The 22,939-nt window shown below is 40.8% G+C and overlaps 1 protein-coding gene across 1 annotated transcript; it reads left to right on the top strand.

Moving 5' to 3' along the window:
• Window positions 1-832: 832 nt before the first annotated feature.
• LOC112254825 (isotocin receptor) lies at window positions 833-21,714 on the top strand. The gene is made up of 3 exons (XM_024427714.2): window positions 833-947; window positions 1,221-2,506; window positions 18,306-21,714. The coding sequence occupies exons 2-3, from the start codon at window positions 1,573-1,575 to the stop codon at window positions 18,551-18,553; spliced, it is 1,182 nt and encodes a 393-aa protein (XP_024283482.1). The 5' UTR covers window positions 833-947; window positions 1,221-1,572; the 3' UTR covers window positions 18,554-21,714.
• The last annotated feature ends 1,225 nt before the right edge of the window (window positions 21,715-22,939 follow it).

Below are 22,939 nucleotides of genomic sequence, written 5' to 3'. Positions count from 1 at the left end.
GAGCAACGCTATGTTTTATCTATAATTTCTCATTATTATTTCTCTTCATATGACAAAGATTAAAAGGATTTGCCAGTAGATTGTCGATTTGATTAATGATGATGACTGCAAGTATGATGTTGACATGATCAGTCCAATCAAAGCTACTATAGATATAACGTGATTTGACATCATTTTATCTATGGCCAATGACCTTGAGCCTTCTTGGATGGGCACTTCTATTGTAACTCTATGGCAGCACCCAAAGGGCTTGAATTTTCGAAGTCTATCCTTAGGCTTGGCAGTGACGTAGTGTCCCCATGAGTGACAGAACACTGAGCCAATCACGGTGCAACGCTCCATATTTTCTGCTGGCTTGCTCCACCACCACAGAAAGCACTGAGCTAGGCTGAAGCACCTGCATGTTGGAGCTGCCTTACTCAAGAAAACAAAAAAGAGACCATGTTTATTAACTTAATGATATACATATATATCTATCTTTTTTTTACATTGTTTGCAAACTGATGCCAAGATAATGTCCAAAACATTTTAATTTTATGTTATTCTAAAAATGTGGGGCTCCACTTGTACCTTTCATGCGTAAACTATTGATAACACATTTCATTTTTTTCTTTCTGTCAAAACAAACCATAAATGCCCTGTATTAATTATAGGTTGGAAAATGATATACTGTTGCTTGCATAGCCATCTAGTGACGGCTGTGAGTTTCTTAGCCACGTCTTAGTTGGGACAGAAGTGGTACCAATAAGAATGCCGGACACATTGCGCATGGACAGAGGGAGGCTCCCAGCTTGCACAACTCAGTATGATGTGCTTAAAGCACCGCATTATACCTCATACACGCTACAAAGACATCAAGGGATGTGGATAGCAAAAGCCCATCTAGAAAAAGATCTGTGCGCACTAGTTGCTGTGCATCACGTTGGAAAGGCTGTCTTTATAATATGGTAAGTAAATTAATATTAATGATCTTATCTTAATGTTATAATTTTTTATCATGATTAGTAAGTATGATTACAATTATTATTAGTAAGATTATGGTGATTATTATAATTAGTATATTATTAGTAGCCTATTAATATGGTTGATATTGATTGATTGCTGAATTGACTGGTCTAGTAATTGCACATATCATACATGTATTTATTCATTTATCCATGTTTGATCTTTTTGCCACTGACTTGTAAAATGTAGGCTTCTTTTTATTTGTATTTACCTAGAACATATCTCCCAGAGTCTACGCCTAATTGGGATACCTTACTATTGGATTTTACTTTGCCTTTGATAAGCCTACCGTCAAAGAGACAAACATGTAAACAGAACAAAACATCTTAATAAACTTTGCAATAATGGGAAATTATAAACAAAGGAACAAGGAACAGATGAGGAGCCAACCAGTCACTTCACCGATGTCTGGTACTGGATAATAAGCAGTGTTTTTAGGCTCCAGGTGAAACACACTATGCAAACAGAGCGACGGAGCATCGTATAGTTCCAACATTTTCGTTTCACAAAAGTACATAGAACTACGTAGAAAACGGAGCTTGTGTAAGGTGGCGAGTTTACGCATGAATGATGGAGGACCTTCTGCGAGACCAAGACTTGTGGGCAATTATAAATGATTCATGGACCAACTCGAGTCGCGGTGGAAACGAGACCAGTACTGGGAACCAGTCCATCGTGAACCCCTTGAAGCGGAACGAGGAGGTGGCCAAAGTGGAGGTGACCGTTCTTGTCCTAGTTCTGCTGCTCGCGTTGGTCGGTAACATTTGCGTCCTTTTGGCTATCCATACGAGCAAGCACAGCCACTCTCGGATGTATTACTTCATGAAACACCTCAGTATTGCGGACCTGGTGGTGGCAATCTTTCAGGTCCTCCCGCAGCTTATATGGGACATTACATTCCGCTTCTACGGGCCGGACTTACTGTGCAGGCTGGTGAAGTACCTACAGGTTGTCGGGATGTTCGGGTCGACCTACATGCTTGTTCTAATGTCCATAGACAGATGCTTGGCGATATGTCAGCCGCTTCGCTCTCTGCACAAGAGGAAGGACCGTTTTTATGTGATTGCCTCTTGGATGCTTAGTCTGATTTTCAGTACCCCTCAAGTGTATATATTTTCGTTGAGGGAGGTGGGCAACGGAGTTTATGACTGTTGGGGAGACTTCGTGCAACCCTGGGGCGCCAAGGCGTACATTACATGGATTAGTCTTACAATCTACATAATTCCAGTGGCTATCCTAAGTCTTTGCTATGGCCTGATAAGTTTTAAAATATGGCAAAACTTTAAAATGAAAACCAGACGGGATCAGTGTATGTCTCTGACGCCGCGGGAGTACAAAGGCGCAGCGCTCTCTCGAGTGAGCAGTGTGAAGCTCATATCAAAAGCGAAGATCCGAACTGTCAAAATGACTTTTGTCATAGTCCTAGCTTATATTGTTTGCTGGACTCCTTTTTTCTTCGTACAAATGTGGTCGGCATGGGATCCTGCTGCACCCAGAGAAGGTAATTGTAAAGAGCTTTATGCATGAATAACACAGTGCTTTATGCATGGATGGGCTTATCAGGAGCACGTATAAACATAGCAATACTGCAAAATGTAGATCAATTGTTGGCTCCATAAGCAGGGTTGTGCTGCTGGATCGCAGGAGAGCGGCGCTCCCTCACCTTTTTCAATTTGAGGTATACACAGAGCTGGTGAAACTATTTCTCGACAATTAATTCTGATTAATTACCACAAGAATGTCATGAAAAATAATAGAATGACAAACTACATGGCGGTCTAGAGGTAGGTAAATTGTGGTTTCTTCCCTGTCTTCTCTCTGGCAGTGGCACGAATTATGAATAACTATTGGATATATCTATGCACTGCAGAGGCCCGTCAAAAAAATCCAAATTCACCGTGTGTCTGCCTTGATTTTCAAAAAACTCCACGGACCACATCTTGCGCAGTTGAACCCAGCACATTATGTGACCACTTGGTTACATGACACCGTTCTGCCGAGGACACCCAAACCAGAAAGGCTACGGTTAAAGGCTAAGGTTAAATGTGTCCAAAACACCACTAATATTTCTTACATCTCCTAGATATAGGACAGACACTTCAAAACCTTATTCCTTATGATTTCTTTTTTTACTATCTTTTTTTTACCATTTACTGCATAAATGTGTTATTCAATGTGTTTCCATGGGCTATAGCAGTAAAGGCCAAGTAAAGGTTTTTGTTATACCTAAAGGGGTCCTAAATTTCAAAATCAAACAGCTAAATCATGATGGAGGCCAATGGGTACTCTCGAGCGGCTAGATGTTCTTTACCATTCGGCCATCAGATTTACCACCAATGCTCCTTATAGGACATATCACTGCACTCTATACTCCTCTGTAAACTGGTCATCTCTGTATACCCGTCGCAAGACCCACTGGTTGACGCTTATTTATAAATCCCTCTTAGGCCTCACTCCCCCCTATCTGAGGTAACTACTGCTGCCCTCATCCTCCACATACAACACCTGTTCTGCCAGTCACATTCCTTTATAGGTCCCCAAAGCACACACATCCCTGGGTCACTCCTCTTTTCAGTTCGCTGCAGCTAGTGACCGGAACGAGCTGCAACAAACACTCAAACTGAACAGCTTCATCTCAATCTCTTCATTCAAAGACTCAATCATGGACACTCTTACTGACAGTTGTGCCTGCTTTGTGTGATGTATTGTTGTCTCTACCTTCTTGCCCTTTGTGCTGTTGTCTGTGTCCAATAATGATTGTACCATGTTTTGTGCTGCTGCCATGTTGTGTTGCTACCATGCTGTGTTGTCATGTTGCTTCCTTGCTATGTTGTTGTCTTAGGTCTCTCTTTATGTAGTGTTTTCTCTCTTGTTGTGATGTGTGTTTTGTCCTATATTTATATTGTATTTATTTTATATTTTCATCCCAGGCCACAGTTCTCATGCGCCAAAACTCAACAGAGCACACCAGGATATATATATATATATAGTTTTTTAACACCATCTGCTATAATTTGCTCACAAAACAGTAATTCAAGAAAATCAAAATGCATAGGCTATTCCCATGATGCAGTTTCATCAGTAAAACATGAAGAATTCACAATTGACAGTGATGATTACAATTAGGTATGCCTAAATTGGGGTTTGAGGGTATTAAACATTGAAAAAGGTCTTGACACAATAATGTGTGGGCTTAGCCCTGTAGAGTGCATAATATGCATATTCTATATAATAATAGGCTATACAAAAACTATATATCTGTCGGTACAAACTTTGAGTGAGGAAATTATAATGTTTTACACTTTATTTTGTGCTTCCACACCTAAGAAAATAGCACCACGTCACTGTCCATCAGCCTGGTCTCATAGAGTAGACGTAACATAGTATATGTCAATCTGGGACACTTAAATGAGTGTGATATGTTACATTTGATATGGTTACATAAGACAGAAGTTTTACAGTAGACTTAAACAAATCTACTTTGAAACAAAAGTATACACCTCACACACATGGTTATGGGAATTAAAAAAGAAAACCCATGTACCATGTCAAATAAACAGTTGAAATGTATTCCATTTGAGTTTTTATCCCAATATTACACTTCATATACAACACAGAAAACTGAAATATAAACAAACCCGTTTGACATAGAAACACTGGATTTTCAGTGTTTAAAAAAAATGAATGTTTATTGAATATTAAATTATGAAATATATTAATTACATTCCACCCATGAGGCCACTAGAGGGAAATTTGGTCATTTGACTGCAGGAACTATGGCAAAAACGAAAGTATGGTGATTGGGCGGGTGTATAAGGCAAACATCTAGCAACCCAAAGGTTGCGTATATGATTCTTATCACGGACAAGTTTAGCATTTGCTACTTTGAAACTACTTAGCATGTTAGCTGGGCCATTCAAGTATATAGGGAAGGGTACCAAAAACATTTCTGCATCATTGAAGGTCCCCAAGAACACAGTGGCCTCCATCATTCTAAAATGGAAGAAGTTAGGAACTCTTCCTAGAGCTGGCTACCCGGCCAAATGGAGCAATTGGGGGAGAAAGCCATTGTCAAGGAGGTGACCAAAAACCCGATGGTCACACTGACAGAGCTCCAGAGTTCCTATGTGGTGATGGCAGAACCTTTCAGAAGGACAACCATCTCTGCAGCACTCCACCAATCAGGACTTTTTGGTAGAGCGGCCAAACGGAAGCCACTCTTCAGTAAAAGGCACAACAGCCCACTTGGAGTTTGCCAAAAGTCATCTAAAGGACTCTCAGACCATGAGAAACAAGATATTCTGGTCTGATGAAACCAGGATTGAACTCTTTGGCTTGAATTCCAAGCGTCACGTCTGGAGGAAACCTGGCACCATCCCTTTGGTGAAGCATGGTGGTGGCAGCATCATGCTGTGTGGATGTTTTTCAGCGGCAGGGACTGGGAGACTAGTCACGATCGAGGGAAAGATGAACGGAGCAAAGTACAGACCGATCCTTGATGAAAACCTGCTCCAGAGCACTCAGGATCTCAGACTGGGGCGAAGGTTCACCTTCCAACAGGACAACAACCTTAAGCACACCTCCAAGACAACGCAGGAGTGGGTTCAGGACAAGCATCTGAATGTTCTTGAAGGGCCCAACCAGAGCCCAGACTTGAACCCAATCTAACCTTTAAGTTTGCAGTGACACATCCATAACCTGAGCGGAAACCAGATTGCATACCAGACAGAATACTATAGACATAAAAAAGCCAGTCAGTTGATTATTGACACGTTTTTCCAACAGTTTTGATAAACAGGGCAAAATAGAAATAGGCCTATAACTGTCACGGCTGGCTGAAGGACTGGACCAAGGTGCAGCATGGTAAGCGTACATTTTCTCTTTATTAAAAAACTTCCCACAAAACAGGAGGGGGAAAAGCGTACCTAAGTATGGTTCTCAATCAGAGACAACGATAGACAGCTGCCTCTGATTGAGAACCACAACCGGCCAAACACATAGAAATAGAAAATCATAGAACATAGAACATAGACTGCCCACCCAAATCACACCCTGACCAAAACAAAATAGAGACATAAAACGCTCTCTACGGTCAGGGCGTGACAATAACAGTTAGGATCGGCTTGATCTCCCCCTTTAAAAAAATGATGAACCGTGGCTGCCATCCAAGCAATGGGAACCTCCCCAGAGAGAAGAGGCAGGTTAAAAAGGTTGGAGATAGGCTTGGCAATTACAGTGACAGCAACCTTAAAGAAGAAAGGGTATAAACCATCTGACCCATATGTTTTTTGGGGGTCAAGGTTAAGGAGCTCCTTTAGCACCTCAGACTCAGTGACAACCTGCAGTGAGAAACTTTGTAGAGGGGCAGGGGGAAAGAGGGAGGAGCATCAGGGCTAGTGGCATTAGAAGGGGTGGGAGATAAACATTTGGACAGGCAAGGAGGCATGTCTGAGTCAAATAGAAATCCTGACTTAATGAAGTGGTGATTAAAAAGCTCAAGCATGTGATTCTTGTCAGTAACAACCACATCAACAACTACAAGGGACATGGGCAGCTGTGAGGGGGGTTATTCTCCTGGTCTTTAACCGTTTTCCAGAACTTCTTGGGGTTAGACGCACAGAGAGAGAACTGCTCCTTAAACTAACTAACTTTGGCCTTCCGGATAGCCTGAGTGCACGTATTTCTCATTTGCCTGAATGAGAGCCAGTCACCTGAGTATGCGTGTGCCGAGCCTTTCGCCAAATGCAATTCTTGAGGTGTAGTAACTGTGCAAGATCATGGTCAAACCAGGGGCTGAACCTGTTTTTAATTCTCATTTTCTTTATGGGGGCATGTTTGTTAACAATATCACTGAAAATATATTTAAAATAGGCCCAAGCGCCTTCAACAGAGTGGATCAAGCTGATTCTATACCAATTTACAGAGGCCAGGTCATGAAGGAAGGCTTACTATTTAAAGTTATTTAGCAAGCGTCTATGACACATCAGGACAGGTCGTTTCACTGAGCAGGAGTGTACTAACTGGACAGTTCTCTAAGTGTGATAGGACCAGGAATTGAATCACCGGATTCAGTGTGCTAGATGTTACATACTCTGACGCCTTGTAGTTTTGTTTTTTTCACTCACAAATGAGTCCTGATTGAACCCTCTGTAGGACCTTCGGTAGATTACTTTAGGGCCAGACTTTGGTATTTTAATTTTCCTAGTGAGTGCAATCAAGTTATGATCACTACAACCTAGTGCCACTGATACAGCTTTAGAACAATGTTCAGCCATGTTAGTAAAAATGTGATCGGTTCAAGTTGACAATGTAATACCGGACCTATTAGTAAACGTTCTGGTTGGTAATGTCACGACTTCCACCGAAGGTGGTTTCTCTTCCTGTTCGGGTGGCGCTCGGCGCTCGTCGTTGCCGGTCTACTAGCTGCCACTGATCCTTTTTCCTTTTCTTTTGGTTATGTTTGTTTTGTGTTTCACCTGGTTTCATTTTGGTTAATTAGGGGGGTGTTTAATCTCACCATTTCCTTTGGGTTTTTGTGCGGGATTGTTTTCGTTTGACTGTCAGTGAGTTTTGGGTTGCATTTTCTTTAGTGCATTTTTAACAGGTGGTTTTTCCCTGGACTGTGTCTGAGTGTGGTTTTTTGGCTACTGTTGTAGTACGGTGTCCTGTTATTTAGTACTTGTTTAAATAAACAACCTTTTCCTTCAGAACTTGTTTCTCCTGCGCCTGACTCCACACCCACGTCTCCTTGGGGAGATCTGACAGGTAATGTCATAACTTGCGTCAGGTTATATGCATTGGCAACATAAATACGTTTCTTTCTCAATGGACAGTTGGTGTTACAAAAAACATCTATATTCATAGCTCCCTGTCTATTGCTCCTCCTAACTCCGAGGGAGGGAGGGTGAACAATCAGTTTGTCAATCCTCAAGTATGCTATGTCACCTTGTTCTATTACAGCCTTCATGGTTGGTATTAGTTAGTTTCTTCTTTGACAGACTGCATAGAGAAATCCTAATTTAAGGCATTTGGCTTTTTCAAGGACTGCAATCCTTGAACCTGAGGAATCTCACTAAAAATAGCCTGGGTCTGGTTCTATTGGCATCACCAGTGCCCCCTGGTTTTCCCAGACCAATGAGCATGTTCCAGATCAATCTGTTGATCCAATTGTAGCTCTTCAGAAAACTGCTTTCGAACTATGATATTTATGTTTCTGTAACTTTCTCACTCATCATTATTCACAAAGATTGTCAAATAATATTGGTCTTTTAAATTGTTCCTGTTCTGACCCTTCATGTGATATGCTATAGGCCGAGTGTCAAGGCTCAGGAGTAGACCCAAGTGCAGACAGCTTTGAAATAACAAAAGTTTATTACAAAAACAGGGGGGCAGGCAAACAACAGATCACAGGCAGGCAGAGGTCAGTAGGCCAAAAGGTACAGAACGGCAAGCAGGCTCAGGGTCAGGGCATTTAGAGATCAGTAATCCAGGGTGGTATGGCAAGGTACAGAACGACAGGCAGGCTCAGGGTCAGGGCAGGCAGAATGGTCAAAACCGGAAAAGCTAGAAAACAGGAACTGGAGCCAGACAGGAGCACCGGAAAAACCTCTGGTATGCTTGACAAAACAAAGCAAACTGGCAACAGACAAACAGAGAACGCATGTATAAGTACACTGGGGATAATGGGAAAGATGGGCGACACCTGGAGGGGTGTGGAGACAAGCACAAAGACAGGTGAAACAGATCAGGGTGACACCAGAATAAATTGTTGTGAAAGCCAATTATTGTTATTACATGCCTTATTCTTATCATATTATGTACTTCCAGATACATTTATCCCTGAGATGAATGTTGTATATAATCTTATCGCTATGACCACGAAAAGGTTTGAATGAGACTATTCCCCTAACCTTATTCTTTCAATAAAGTTTTTGTTTCATTAAAATTATATTACTTGTTTATCTATTTCCTTATCATATGTATGACATATGCAGACTTGTGTTTAATATAAGAAAAGTGCTTGATCAAGGAACATACAGAAAAATGCCATCGGTCACTAAAACAGCTGTAAATTGTTCTCAGTAAAAGGTATTTATATTCTGATTGCAAATGTTCAAACCTTCCAAACCAAGGAAGACTCAATATGCTCAACGTTTTTCTCTATCTTCATTAGAAAGTTGTATAAATGGCAGTTGTTTAGGAAAAAAACATACACTTTAATATATATAAAACACTTTCACAGGTGTTATTACTTGACTGATTACAATTTGATTGACGGTATGTCATCATTTGAAAGGGCTGTTTGTCAGCTTTCAAAATGTGTATTATGTTTTCATATATGGTTTTACACCAGCAAATTATACTCATTAATGCACACGGTGGTCATGATCCATGATCTAAAATTAGTGTTAGCCACCTATCCACCTAGCTACTGTTAGCCACAACAAATGGTAATTCTTTACATATAAAACGTTTTGCAAATTTGTAACATATTGTATGAATTGAAATTGGTAAAATATCATACAAATTGTAATTTGTAACATATCATACAAAATGGATGATGGACATCCACAAATTAATACATACCATATGAAATGTAACATGTCATACCAATTGGACTGTCTATTTACTGTGTTACGTCTACCCCTGAGTCCAGGTTGGCTCCATACATTATGCACACACATATACTATGTAGAGTGAAAAAAGTGAAAGAACCCCCTCTAGTGTGCCCGGCAAAATTAAGTGTAATTGCAAAACAAGTAAGGGAGGCATGGAGAGTGACATGAGCTGTTATCCTCCTGTTTTTTAATTTAGTTTTAGTAGTTGGGAATTAGTTGGGGAATGTCTTGTGTTAGTGCTCTTGTCTCTCTCCTGGTGCTATTTGTCCAGTGGTGTGTATTCAAGGATGCCAAGGAAAGCCAGACATCGACTCTCTCTGTGTTTCATCATTCTCCTTCAATTTGGAAGAGGCTGAATGCATCTCACCGGAGAAAGCATCCAAGCGAAACAGCGCCCTTCTGTCTCTGTATGTGTTGCCCATCTATCTGATGCTCTCTGGTCAAAAAGAGAATGCAATTTTTGCTGCCGGTAGCATTGATTAGTACAACTTTCAAAATAATAGCCAATCAGCGTTGAGCTAAACTGAGCAAGCCCAAATGTGAATGGTCCTGGCGCACCAAAAAAAAGTGAAGCAAGTTTGGATTTGGCTTCAGGCCAAACACACAGTAGTGGTGCGTTGGTAAAATCATTGGGTAAGCCCAGACATAAAATAAGCCATATTAGAACCTATGTGTTGTGATAATTGTGTTGTTTGCTCTATAACCTGTTAGTTCATATGCCTTAACACCGTGATATTATATAGGCCTGATGCCCAAAATAATTTCAACCCCACCTTGGTTACATCACAAAACCGGAGAGCAAACTTTGTCCAGTGAAGTCACAAAACTGGAGCGCAAACTATGTCCGGTGAAGTCCACAAAGCATATTGCATGTAAAAACAAACAGTTACATTACCTACAGCATGGTCAAGCCAGTTAATGTTGCTGACTTTTTCAGACAACGAAACAACTATTGATTTAGAACCACAGAGAGTAACTGCAAGTCGCAAAGAAAACTGGAGCAGCCTCACTATTCCAGCTCCATTTCAACTTCAACATTTCAACATCATCAAGTCACCTATGCTTAGTCTAATACAGTGACAAATAAAAAAATAAAAACTTGTTTTTCAACTATAGTTTTGGCAAGTCAGTTAGGACATCTACTTTGTGCATGACACAAGTCATTTTTCAAACAATTGTTTACAGACAGATTTTTTCACTAATACTTCACTGTATCACTATTCCAGTGGGTCAGAAGTTTACAATACAGACTGTGCCTTTAAACAGCTTGAAAAATTCCTTTAAATGATGTCACGGCTTTGGAAGCTTCTGAAAGGCTAATTGACATAATTTGAGTCAATTGGAGGTATACCTGTGGATGTATTTCAAGGCCTACCTTCAAACTCAGTGCCTCTTTGTTTGACATCATGGGGAAATCAAAAGAAATCAGCCAAGACCTCAGAAAAAAAATTGTAGACCTACACACGTCTGGTTCATCCTTGGGAGCAATTTCCAAATGCCTGAAGGTACCACGTTCATCTGTGAAAACAATAGTACGCAAGTATAAACACCATGGGACCACGCAGCCGTCATACCGCTCAGGAAGGAGAAGCTTTCTATCTCCAGGAGATTAACGTACTTCGGTGCGAAAAGGGCAAATTAATCCCAGAACAATAGCAAAGGACCTTGTGAAGATGCTGGAGGAAACAGGTACAAAAGTATCTATATCACAGTAAAACGAGTCCTATATCGACATAACCTGAAAGGTCGCTCAGCAAGAAAGAAGCCACCAGCCTCCAATGACCATCGTTATGTTTGGAGGAAAAAGGGGGAGGCTTGCAAGCCGAAGAACACCATCCCAACCGTGAAGCACGGGGGTGGCAGCATCATGTTGTGTGGTGCTTTGCTGCAGGAGGGACTGGTGCACTTCACAAAATAGATGGCATCATGAGGCGGAAAATTATGTTATAACATTTTTTTGTGTGTTTTTTATTTAACCCCTTTAACCATCCCTAAAGCAGACGACAGTAGGCCAATTGTGCGTCGACCCACAGACCTCCCGGTCGCAGCCAGTTACGACAGAGCCTGGGAGTGAACCCAGAGTCTCTGGTGGCACAGCTGGCGCTGCAGTACAGTGCCCTTATCACTGCGCCACCCAGGAGGCCCTATTATGTGGATATATTGAAACAACATCTCAAGACGTCAATCAGGAAGTTAAAGCTTGGTCTCAATGTGATTTTCTGGATTTTTTTTCTCATTCTGTCTGTCATAGTTGAAGTGTACCTATGATGAAAATTACAGGCCTCTCTCATCTTTTTAAGTGGGAGAACTTGCACAATTGGTGGCTGACTAAATACTTTTTTGCCCCACTGTATCACATACACTACACCCAAAACCATGAGCATTAATATGGAGTTGGTCCCACCTGTGCTGCTATAACAGCCTTCACTCTTCTGGGAAGGCTTCCCACTAGATGTTGGAGCATTGCTGCGGGTACTTGCTTTCATTCAACCACAAGAGCATTAGTGAGGCTGGGCCCTTACAGTTGGCAGTATGCATTCTGGCAGAAATTTGACGAACTGACTTGTTGGAAAGGTGGCATCCTATGACGGTGCCACGTTGAAAGTCACTAAGCTCTTCAGTGAGGCCATTCTCCCAACAATGTTTGTCTATGGAGATTGCATGGCTGTGTGCTCAATTTGATACACCTCTCAGCAATGGGTAGGGCTGAAATAGCCGAATCCACTCATTTGAAGTGGTGTACACATACTTTTGTATATATAGTGTGTCACTGGAATGGCCCAAACAAAAACCATCAAGCTCAAAGTTGATATATGATGTTGTTATAATCCCTAAATACACCTCAAAATGGAAACAACCAAATTGTATCTTTATTTAACTAGGCAAGTCAGTTAAGAACAAATTCTTATTTTCAATGACAGCCTAGGAACAGTGGGTTAACTGCCTGTTCAGGGGCAGAATGACAGACTTGTACCTTGTCAGCTCGGGGTTTTGAACTTGCTAGTCCAATGCTCTAACCACTAGGCTACCCTGCCGCCCCAGGGTAGGAGAAAGTAGCAGTTATACATTTCAAAGCCCTGCAGGGCCTTTCTAGAGCTAGGGAGGGTAAATGTACTGTGACATCAAAGTGTTCCTTCCACTCTCTCACCTTATGGGGTCCTAGGGGCCCTTGTGTCCTGATTTGTGTCTTTTCTGTATAATAACATCATTTGTCAGGAGATTTGCTCCTCTTATCTTAAGCTTTCCTCCTTTAAAGGGGAGCTCAGGGGAGTCCATCTGCTCCAGACCACATTTCAACCATCGCTTTGTGATGCTAGCCACTGCAGCAGGAGCCAGCCATTGAGCAATGGATCCCAATGGAGCTATATCGTCAAATACTCAGATAAATTTAAATTCAAAAGCCTTATGGACTTGGAAGGACGTCAGCCTTGGGACCTCTGTGTATGGGGAAGGCTAGGAGCAACTCAGGTTTTGAATCAGCAACAAAAGAGTGCTTGAAGGTTTCATCCCCCTCTTTTGTTCACCCCCTCATCATTAAGATGGGTTTTCATAATATTTGAAATATTTTCACATACTTCGACTGTGGTATGTGGTTATCTCACCTAGCTATTTTAAGGTGAATTCACTAACCATAAGGCGCTCTGGATAAGAGCATCTGCTAATTGACTAAAAAAGTTTTTAAAAGTTCAAGTATGCTTCATTGAGCTTGCAAGTTATAATGAATCAATAGTAAAATCCCAAAATGCGAACCCAGCCCATTTGGCACTCCAGGCAGGCTAAAGCAAACCCTCAACGTATTACAATACAAGGCCTGTGTCTTTGCACAAATTAAGATCCATGACCTTTCTTTTTCTCTCTCTCTCTCTCTCTCTCTCTCATGGTTCTCTTTCTCTACATGGTTCTCCTATGGGGACAGCTGAATAACTATTTTTTCTAAGAGTGTTTATTTTTATGAATAGGACTCAATGAACTGACAATCTGATAGTACAGTTGGGAGCTGAACAGCCAGGTGTCAATTATAATTCAGCATGGAAAGACATGCATGTACCCATGTCTTACAGTTTTTCTCAATTGCTAAAACACTAAAGCCCATTGGCTGAACAAAGTTCTCAGTTGCCTGGACTCATTTAGCTAATTATGCAGTCTGTTGTCAATACCTTAAACCATTTTACATGATAAAACACAATTTGCAGATCTCACTTAGACTTTTCAGCAAAACTCTAAACACGTTCTCATTCTCAAAACACATTCTGCACTCTAATGCACATGTCATCCATACTGGTAAACACAAGTGGCAACAATCAAATACAAATAGAGAACATATGTCATTGATTGAACACAACCACTCAAAATTTATTTAACCTGTTTCAAATGATGTGAGATCATCAAAGGACAATGATGGAAAATATGAATATTTCTTTTGATTAAAAATGTACTTCTCCCTGAGAATTGTATGTTTTGAACAATGTGTTTTCTATTTTTCTGTGTATTGTTTACTGACTGCTTGAGAGTGTATATCATTTTGATCACTTTGTTTATGATTTGAGAGCAGTGTTTGATTTTGAACACAGGTAAAACTGTTTTGAGGTGAATGTTTCATTTTGCAAGAGGAGTCAGAGGTTATGTAAATAGTGCTTGAAGATGAGGTTTTGTGTTTAATGAGGTTTCAGAAATTGTGTTTTAGCAATTGAGAATAACTGTAATAGTTTTCTCCTAATAATTTATTACAGTTTTGCTCAATTGAGATATGAATCTGCAGTGTGTGTGTGTGTGTGTGTGTGTGTGTGTGTGTGTGTGTGTGTGTGTGTGTGTGTGTGTGTGTGTGTGTGTGTGTGTGTGTGTGTGTGTGTGTGTGTGTGTGTGTGTGTGCATTTGTATGTGTGAGATACAGAGCAGAGAGAGAGAGAGAGAGAGAGAGAGAGAGAGAGAGAGAGAGAGAGAGAGAGAGAGAGAGAGAGAGAGAGAGAGAGAAAGAGAGAGAGAGAGAAGCTGTCAGCAGGTCTCATCTTCAACCCAGGCTCTGATCATAACTCATGCAGACAGGGAGTGGGAGGGAAGATGTACACACTCACTTTATCACCCTCATATACAGTACTGTATAGGGAATGGAAAACTGCCATTATTCTTTCTATAATTCCTTTGCTTATTTAGGTGTTAAATACATTATATGCTTAGGAAACTAAAGAGTTGAAAGTTCTTTGATGATGGTGGATTAAATTGCAAGCCCACTTGATGCATTTGCTAGGGTCCATTATTATGTTGTTTATTATTAATTAACTGCATCCAATTTTATAAATGTATGTACTTTTCCCCCAGAGACCAAAAATGATTTATTACTTGCTGATCTTTTCATGAATTAAATAACACTCACTTCATCAGACTAGTTTATTGGTACGTACAACAGCTTACTGGTACATACAGTGCCTTCAGAAAGTATTCAGACCCCTTGACTTTTTCCACATTTTGTTACTTTACAGCCTTATTCTAAAAAGGATTAAAGAAAACATTTTCCTCAGCAATCTACACACAATACCTCATAATGACGAAGCAAACACTTGTTTTTAGACATTTTTGCTAATTAATAAAAAACAGAAAAACAGCCTCTAAAAAGGGAAATGGCGACAGTCACTTGTTTTATTCTTGATTATGATTGATTTGTTTGATTGATTAATTGATAAATAAAAAAATAAAAAACAGAAATACCTTAAGCCTCTGAAAACGGAAATGGCGACAGTGACTTGTTTATTCTTGATTATGATTTATAACTATTCAGACCATTTGCTATGAGACTCAAAATTTAACTCAGGTGCATCCTGTTCCCATTGATCAAAAAAAAATCAAAAAAATCAAAATCAAATTTTATTTGTCACATACACATGGTTGAGATGTTTCGAAAACTTGATTGGAGTCCACCTGTGGTAAATTCAATTGATTGGAAATGATTTGGAAAGGCACACACCTGTCTATATAAGGTCCCACAGTTGACAGTGCATATCAGAGCAAAAACCAAGCCATGAGTTCAAAGGAATTGTCCGTAGAGCTTTGAGACAGGATTGTGTTGAGGCACAGATCTTGGGAAGTGTACCAAAACATTTCTGCAGCATTGAAGGTCCCTAAGAACACAGTGGCCTCCATCATTCTTAAATGGAAGTCTTCCTAGAGCTGGCTATCCGGCCTAACTGAACAATTGGGGGAGAAGGGCCTTAGTCAGGGAGGTGACCAAGAACCCGATGGTCACTCTGACAGAGCTCTAGAGTTCTTCTGTGAAGATGGGAGAAACTTCCAGAAGGACAACCATATCTGCAGCTCTCCACCAATCAGACCTTTATGGTAGAGTGGCCAGACGGAAGCCACTCCTCAGTAAACGCACGACAGCCCACTTGGAGTTTGCCAAAGGTACCTAAAGACTCTCAGACCATAAGAAAGAAGATTCCCTGGTCTGATGAAACCAAGATTGAACTCTTTGGCCTGAATGCCAAGTGTCATGTCTGGAGGAAATCTGGCACAATCTCTAAGGTGAGGCATGCTGGTGGCAGCATAAATGCTTTGGGGATGTTTTCAGCGGCAGGGACTGGGAGACTAGTCAGGATCGAGGGAAAGATGAACAGATTAAAGTACAGAGAGATCCTTGATGAAAACCTGCTCCAGAGCGCTCAGGACATCAGACCCTGGGGCGAAGCTCCCCATCCAACGTGACAGAGCTTGAGAGGATCTGCAGAGAAGAATTGGAGAAAATCCTCAAATACAGGTGTGCAAGCTTGTAGCGTCATACCCAAGAAGACTTGAGGCTATAATTGCTGACAAAGTCCTGTCTGAATACTTATGTAAATGTGATATTTCAATTTTTGCTTTGTCATTATGGGGTATTGTGTGTAGATTGATGAGGGGGAAAAAACTATTTAATCAAATTTAAAATAAGGATGTAACGTAATAGCATTTGGAAAAAGTCAACGAGTCTGAATACTTTCCGAATGCTCTGTACAATTGAAGGCAATAGACAACTTCTCTGATAGGAAACAGCCTATGTGGCATCGATATTAGTCAAAATTGACTACAAAGTGTAAATAGGATAATTTTGGTCATAAATTCAGTCTCATCCAAAACAGAGATTTGTTAGTGAGTTTATCATGATTTACTGTTGAGGGTTGGGTTTTGATTTTGACAATGCTCACTTGTCCACTTAGGGATGCAAAGCTGCATTGATTGTGCTTTTTCCATTCCTACCGCAGAACACAGACAGTGAGATAGACCTGGCCATCAGAGCAGAGGATCTGACTTTCTTTAGATACGACGTTATGTTGAATATGTTTTAACTTATAAATACTGCACCAAACTTGAGGAAGTAGTACTGGCTTTGTTCCTATGGTGTCTCATGGGGGACAAACATCAGTAACTGCCACATCGAACCACATCCCCCAAGACTGAATTGAAATTAGCCTTTTTCTTTTTTTGTCCATCAACCGTCATGGTTCTATCTATATCTCTGTTCCCATATGGCAGTGGGGGTTTCCCTTTCCTTTCCTCCGTTCCACCAATATGTAAGACACACCACAGCCAGGCCAGGGATCACTATGATTTGTTGATTTGTTTTGTTCTAGAAAGCCAGCTACGAGTGGAGGTGTTTTCAGCTGCTGCTCTCCGAAGGAGATTAAAGGGTCCCACTGTTCAGCAAGAATAGGAGCAAGACAAGACAGCCTGATGGCTGATGGGACATTAGCTGATTGGGACATAGGGACATAGGACAGATGCAGGCCCAATTCATGGTCGGACAGTAGGCCAGAGACTTTTAATATGTGGAAATGTAAATGTGCAACGTGTGCTAACTTTACGGTTTTCTGTACTGCATGTAATATATTGTGTGTTTGTGTATTTGTATGCTGACGTCACAAAATAAATGTCCATGTAAATGGACAATAAAATATATATCATAACATACTATATCTAAGAAGAGCAGAGGCATATGGAAGGAGAGAGAGAGAGAGCTAGAGAGAGATGGTGGAAGTTCTATCTCAAACCTATGCCAATTCTGTTCACTTTAAACTCATTTAGTGAAATGTCAGATCGCCGGTAGGGATTCATCTAATGGCTTCAAAGGTCACAGTACATACACACACTGTCCTTCCCACATCAGTGTCTTATTGAGGTTTTTTTTCACACTAAACATTGCTTCGTTGGGTACCCAAATTCATTGGGTACTACATTCATGTAGTACAAGAAGAATGGTGTTTTTGACTTAAACCGGAACTCCGGTTACCGGGTTTGGTTAAACAGTGCCCCAGATGCCTGGAGAGAATAATGTCAGATAATAGTTTGCTGTTTGTGAATAACAAGATGATGATTGTTGTGGATGAATGCCTGCCAAAGTATAGCAGTTTATCGAAAACAGATTGTTATTGCTCCTTCAAATTTGGAAGTTTGAAGGCACATCAAAATTGACAATCAAGCAATTGCTATTGAAATGAACTACGGTGCAAAGATTGCACTGTAACAATTTGCAGTCAAGGCAACAAGTATATATTTCGACAAGGAGAAATATTTGTATTTTCTATACTGTAGTTAACATATTGTGTTTTGCATTGGTAAAAGCTGTGATAGACTTATCGTATCTACAATGCATATTGAAAGTTGTCGGCAGTTGAAAATTGACTTCAATGTCTCTTTCCTTCTCTCTCTCTATCCTAGATGTGGCGTTTATCATTGCCATGTTACTGGCCAGCCTGAACAGCTGCTGTAACCCGTGGATCTATATGTTCTTCGCTGGCCACCTGTTTCACGACCTGATGAGGTGCTTTGTCTGCTGCTCCTCACAGTACCTGAAGGCCTCACGGTGCGGAGGATTTGACCAGCAGCAGAGCCGCAGGAGCATTTCCACCTACGTCGTCAAGGACCATAGCAGTCAGAGGAGCGTCACTCAGACCTCCAGCACATGAGGAGTGAGGACCATGGAGGAGATGAGTTGGGGTGGGACAGGTTCTCCCTACCCCCGAAAGCCATTCAGAGGAGCATCACACAGCCCTTCAGTTCATAAGGACCATGGGAACACCAGAAGAGGCCTGGTGTGAGGTACTCTCTAACCTTCAATGACCTTCTCCATCGCACAGACTCTAGAGGAGTACCATGAGAGGAGAGGGGGTTGGTCGGAGACCCTCTACCCCCTAATGGACTTAAGCCCTATTCGCACTGGACTAGTATTACTATAGAATGTCAGTTATGTAATTATTACCCTAGAATGTCTGTTTTTCCAGTGGACAATTCAGACAGGATTAGTTTTACCATCTGCCCCCTGTATTTTTTTTCTCATTCATATGATGGAAGCCTGGAGGCTGTTCTAGGAATGAAGATATTTCAACTCGTCTAGGGATAGGTCTCTTCAGTGTATCTGGCTACCCTCAGTTCGAAAGTCAAAATAATATCAATAAGAACCATGAACTGTGTACAAATATCTAATTAACTAACATATTTGACAATTTATTATTGAATGGGCACAATATCACAATATCATCTGGGCATAGGGAAAGTTGATTTATGACAAAACAGGTAATTCATTTGTAGGCTACGTGCATAGCACTTTGTTTAAAGCATCAATTTGTTCCCATGTTCTTCCCAAACTGTGTGCAGCACCTATTAAACTCTGCAATATCCCTCAAAACACAGGGATGTCGATTCACACAGGATAAGTAGATTTTGGGGGTTGGAATAATAACCTCCCCACCAAGTAAAAATGACTGGCATGGCAGATTCGGATGGGACTAAATTTATGTTGTTTTGTACTCGTGCATTTAATTACATTACCCTATCTCCCCCAGTGAAACAAATCCTGTCTGAATAGGGCTTTAGACCTTCACCACACAGACCTTCACCACACAGACCTTCACCACACATACCTTCACCATCATCCAGGGAAGTGGAGTTTGTCTGGGCCAGGTACCAGCCAGAGGAGCATCACACAGACCTCCAGCACATGATGACCATGGAGAGAGGTTGAGTTGGGTATTCTCTAAACCTAATAGACCTTCTTCATGTAAGGTTGGAGGTGGGACAGGTACTCTCTAATCAAGACATTCATCCAAGGCCGCAGAGTTGGGTTGGACAGGTACCCTGTAAGCCAAAAAGAGACCTTCTGTGTGCAAAGATCTGCAGTGGGGTTGGCCAGGTACTCTCTACTCCTGACACAAACCTTCATCGTGTAAAGAACAGGAGTGGGTGGGCAGATACCCTGTAAGAAACCTTGAAAGAGACCCTCAATATTTGCGGGACAGGACTGGGGTGGCCAGATATCCTGAAAGAGACCTTAAGAGAGACCCTCAACATTTAAGGGACAGGACTAGGGTGGCCAGATACCCTGAAAGAGACCTTAAGAGAGACCCTCAACATTTAAGGGACAGGACTAGGGTGGCCAGATACCCTGAAATAAACATGAAAAAAGACTCTAAACATTTAAGGGACAGGACTGGGGTGGCCAGATATCTTAAGAGACTTACATCATGCAAAGCCCCACAGAAGGTTGTCCAGGATGTACCCTCTACCCCTCACATAGGTTACCATGTAACACCTAAAGGAGGAATCCATTACGTAACTCTCCACTCCACACAGAATACTCAAGTCCTGGAGGTGGGTTATCTTAACATGGTCATTTTGGGGGTGAACTTGTGTCTCTATCTCCATGGCACACCCTTTCACGACCATCCACTAGTGATTTCACTATATCCATCGTGTCCCTCTAGAATAGATTATCACCCCCCCCACACACACACACACACACTTAATTAAGCTCCTACTGTAGTTACACTCTCCTGCACTTTACCCGAAATCCCTCTAAAATGTAAATTGTATGTGGAATATATTTATTTTGCCCTGAGGTTCTGTCAAGTTATGGTATACCTTTGTAGCACAGATATACATTTCTGGTTTTATTTCAGTTCTACACAATATACAGCTGTGGATCAGGTTGTCAGTCAGTGTGTACCATAACTCAAATGATTTATTCTTTACCTGTATGTCTTTTTTCAGGAAAAGACATACAGGTGCAACCTTTTCCCCTCCTGCCGCTTCCCCAGCAAAAAGGTTGTATTGGACTCTTATTATGTTTTCTAACACTTGATATACAATTTGTTTCTACACACAGCTCTGTGACTCTGAATATTTCTCAGGACTAGGTAGAGAGCAGAGCTTTTTAGCAGAGCTTGTTCACAACAAGCTGACCTTTCAGTCACCACAATAACAAAATGGGAAATAGAAATAGAATGAAGTTTCACAAACCTATTATCTTGGTGACCTTACTGCTCAGTCAAGGATATTGCATTGTTATTGATCTCTACACAGAGAGATGTTAGATTATATTGCCTATATCTTCAGACCATGGAGGGGATATTAAAGACTTTATTGTTTATTGAATGTATTGTTATTTTTCTAAGGCTGTGTCCCAAATGGCACCCTATTCCCTACAGTGCACTACATTTGACCAGGGCCTATAGGGTTCCGGTCAAAAGTAGTGAACTATATAAGAAATAAGGTGCCATAAAATGTATTCGATAGACAAATAACAATAACGGATCTTTGATATCCCCAAAGCTATAGGCATACTGTAGCTTTGTAAAATTAGAAAATGTGGACTAAATTTTAAATGTGCTCCAACACTATTGGCTGTGTCTTCTTTGTCGTTATGTGGGTGATTAGATCAACGCAGATGTTAATTTGTGTATATATGTATCCTCTCATTCACATTCACCTTTCCGATTTATACCTAACTGTGTTCACAATATATTCAGAAAGTAAAGATTCTCCCTTTGTATCAACAATTTCTTTGAATGTAAGTATATTAAATGTATCACTAATGTATGATAAAAAATAAAGAATTTGTGTCTCCAAAATGTTCAGTTATGTATAGATAGAGGAGCTTGGTCCATCCATACTAAATCATTTAAGCAGTCAGATTGATGTCAGTATAATTATGAAAGGTGTCACATTTGTGAAGGTCTTGGATTACTCAAGTCCTGTCAATGTCTATGATTCAGATCAAGTCACTCCCTGTGAGGGAGCTGAGAACAGCAAGCAGAGGATGGACAACTTGCCCTGTAGTTCCTCCTAGTGGCCAGAAAGGTTTGTAGGTCTTTCAGAAAAGTGTGGTTACAGTCAGAAGGTATAACCCAGACACGTCACAGAGGCTATACGCATCCATTGAAGCGTCAGTTTAGAATGTTTTCTCACCACCAAATATGATATGGAACTAGGTTAAACTTTTTATGTTCCCAAACCTAGAATCTGTTACGAACACAGCGCAAGTTTTATAGACTTGACACTTTGCCAAAGTAAAAAAAATGGCATTGTTTAAGAGTGCAAGGTCAAATTGAGTTTGTGCACACACGCACTTCACAGACGTGGGGTTCCCTAACGGAAATATGCAAATATATGCTACAACACAGAAATAGGATCTCGCTAGCTCATGCTTGGCTTTGCCCACCTCCTTGCTTGTCCTGCCCACTATGCATTATTTTCACCTACTGCAAACGACACAGACAAACTATCTTGGGTTAATTATAAATATCTTTCAGTGGGCTTTCTCTGTAGCTGGGACGTGTTCACCAGGGCACGTAACGGAACATGCTTTAAAGCATTTTGAAATGTAAATCTAAAATTAATGTTTCCTACTGGACAAGGTTAGGTAGTCACTCCCTGTTTCAATCCATTTTCTTCCATTTGATGCCTAATGAACATGACCCTGGTGTCGGTTATAACCTTTGTGTTTACAGATCCATGTCTGGAGTGTACCTTGGAGTGATGACCCTTTTTTAAATGTTTAACGTAGAGGATTTAATGGTGTATCTTTAGATCAGAAAACAGAATATTCCTCATATGTTGATACGTTAGATGGGATGAATAAAACCAAACTTGGCATCTTTTTACAGGTAATCTCTCGATCATCAGATTCTTCTTTGACTTGGATAAACATGCTGTGAATTCCTATATATTGCAATTCCATATCACACACACATGCAGTTGAAGTCGAAGGTTTACATACACCTTAGCCAAATACATTTAAACTCAGTTGTTCACAATTCCTTACATTTAATCCTAGTAAACATTCTCTGTCTTTGGTCAGTCAGGATCACCACATAATTTTAAGAATGTGAAATGTCAGAATAATAATAGAGAGAATGATTTATTTCAGCTTTTATTTCTTTCATCACATTCCCAGTGGGTCAGAAGTTTCCATACACTCAATTAGTATTTGGTAGCATTGCCATTAAATTGTTTAACTTGGGTCAAACGTTTCGGGTAGGTTTCCACAAGCTTCCCACAATAAGTTGGGTGAAATT

The sequence above is a fragment of the Oncorhynchus tshawytscha genome, linkage group LG07 (assembly GCF_018296145.1).
Source record: "Oncorhynchus tshawytscha isolate Ot180627B linkage group LG07, Otsh_v2.0, whole genome shotgun sequence".
NCBI lineage: Eukaryota > Metazoa > Chordata > Actinopteri > Salmoniformes > Salmonidae > Oncorhynchus > Oncorhynchus tshawytscha.
This window is presented reverse-complemented; position numbering and strand designations above follow the sequence as displayed.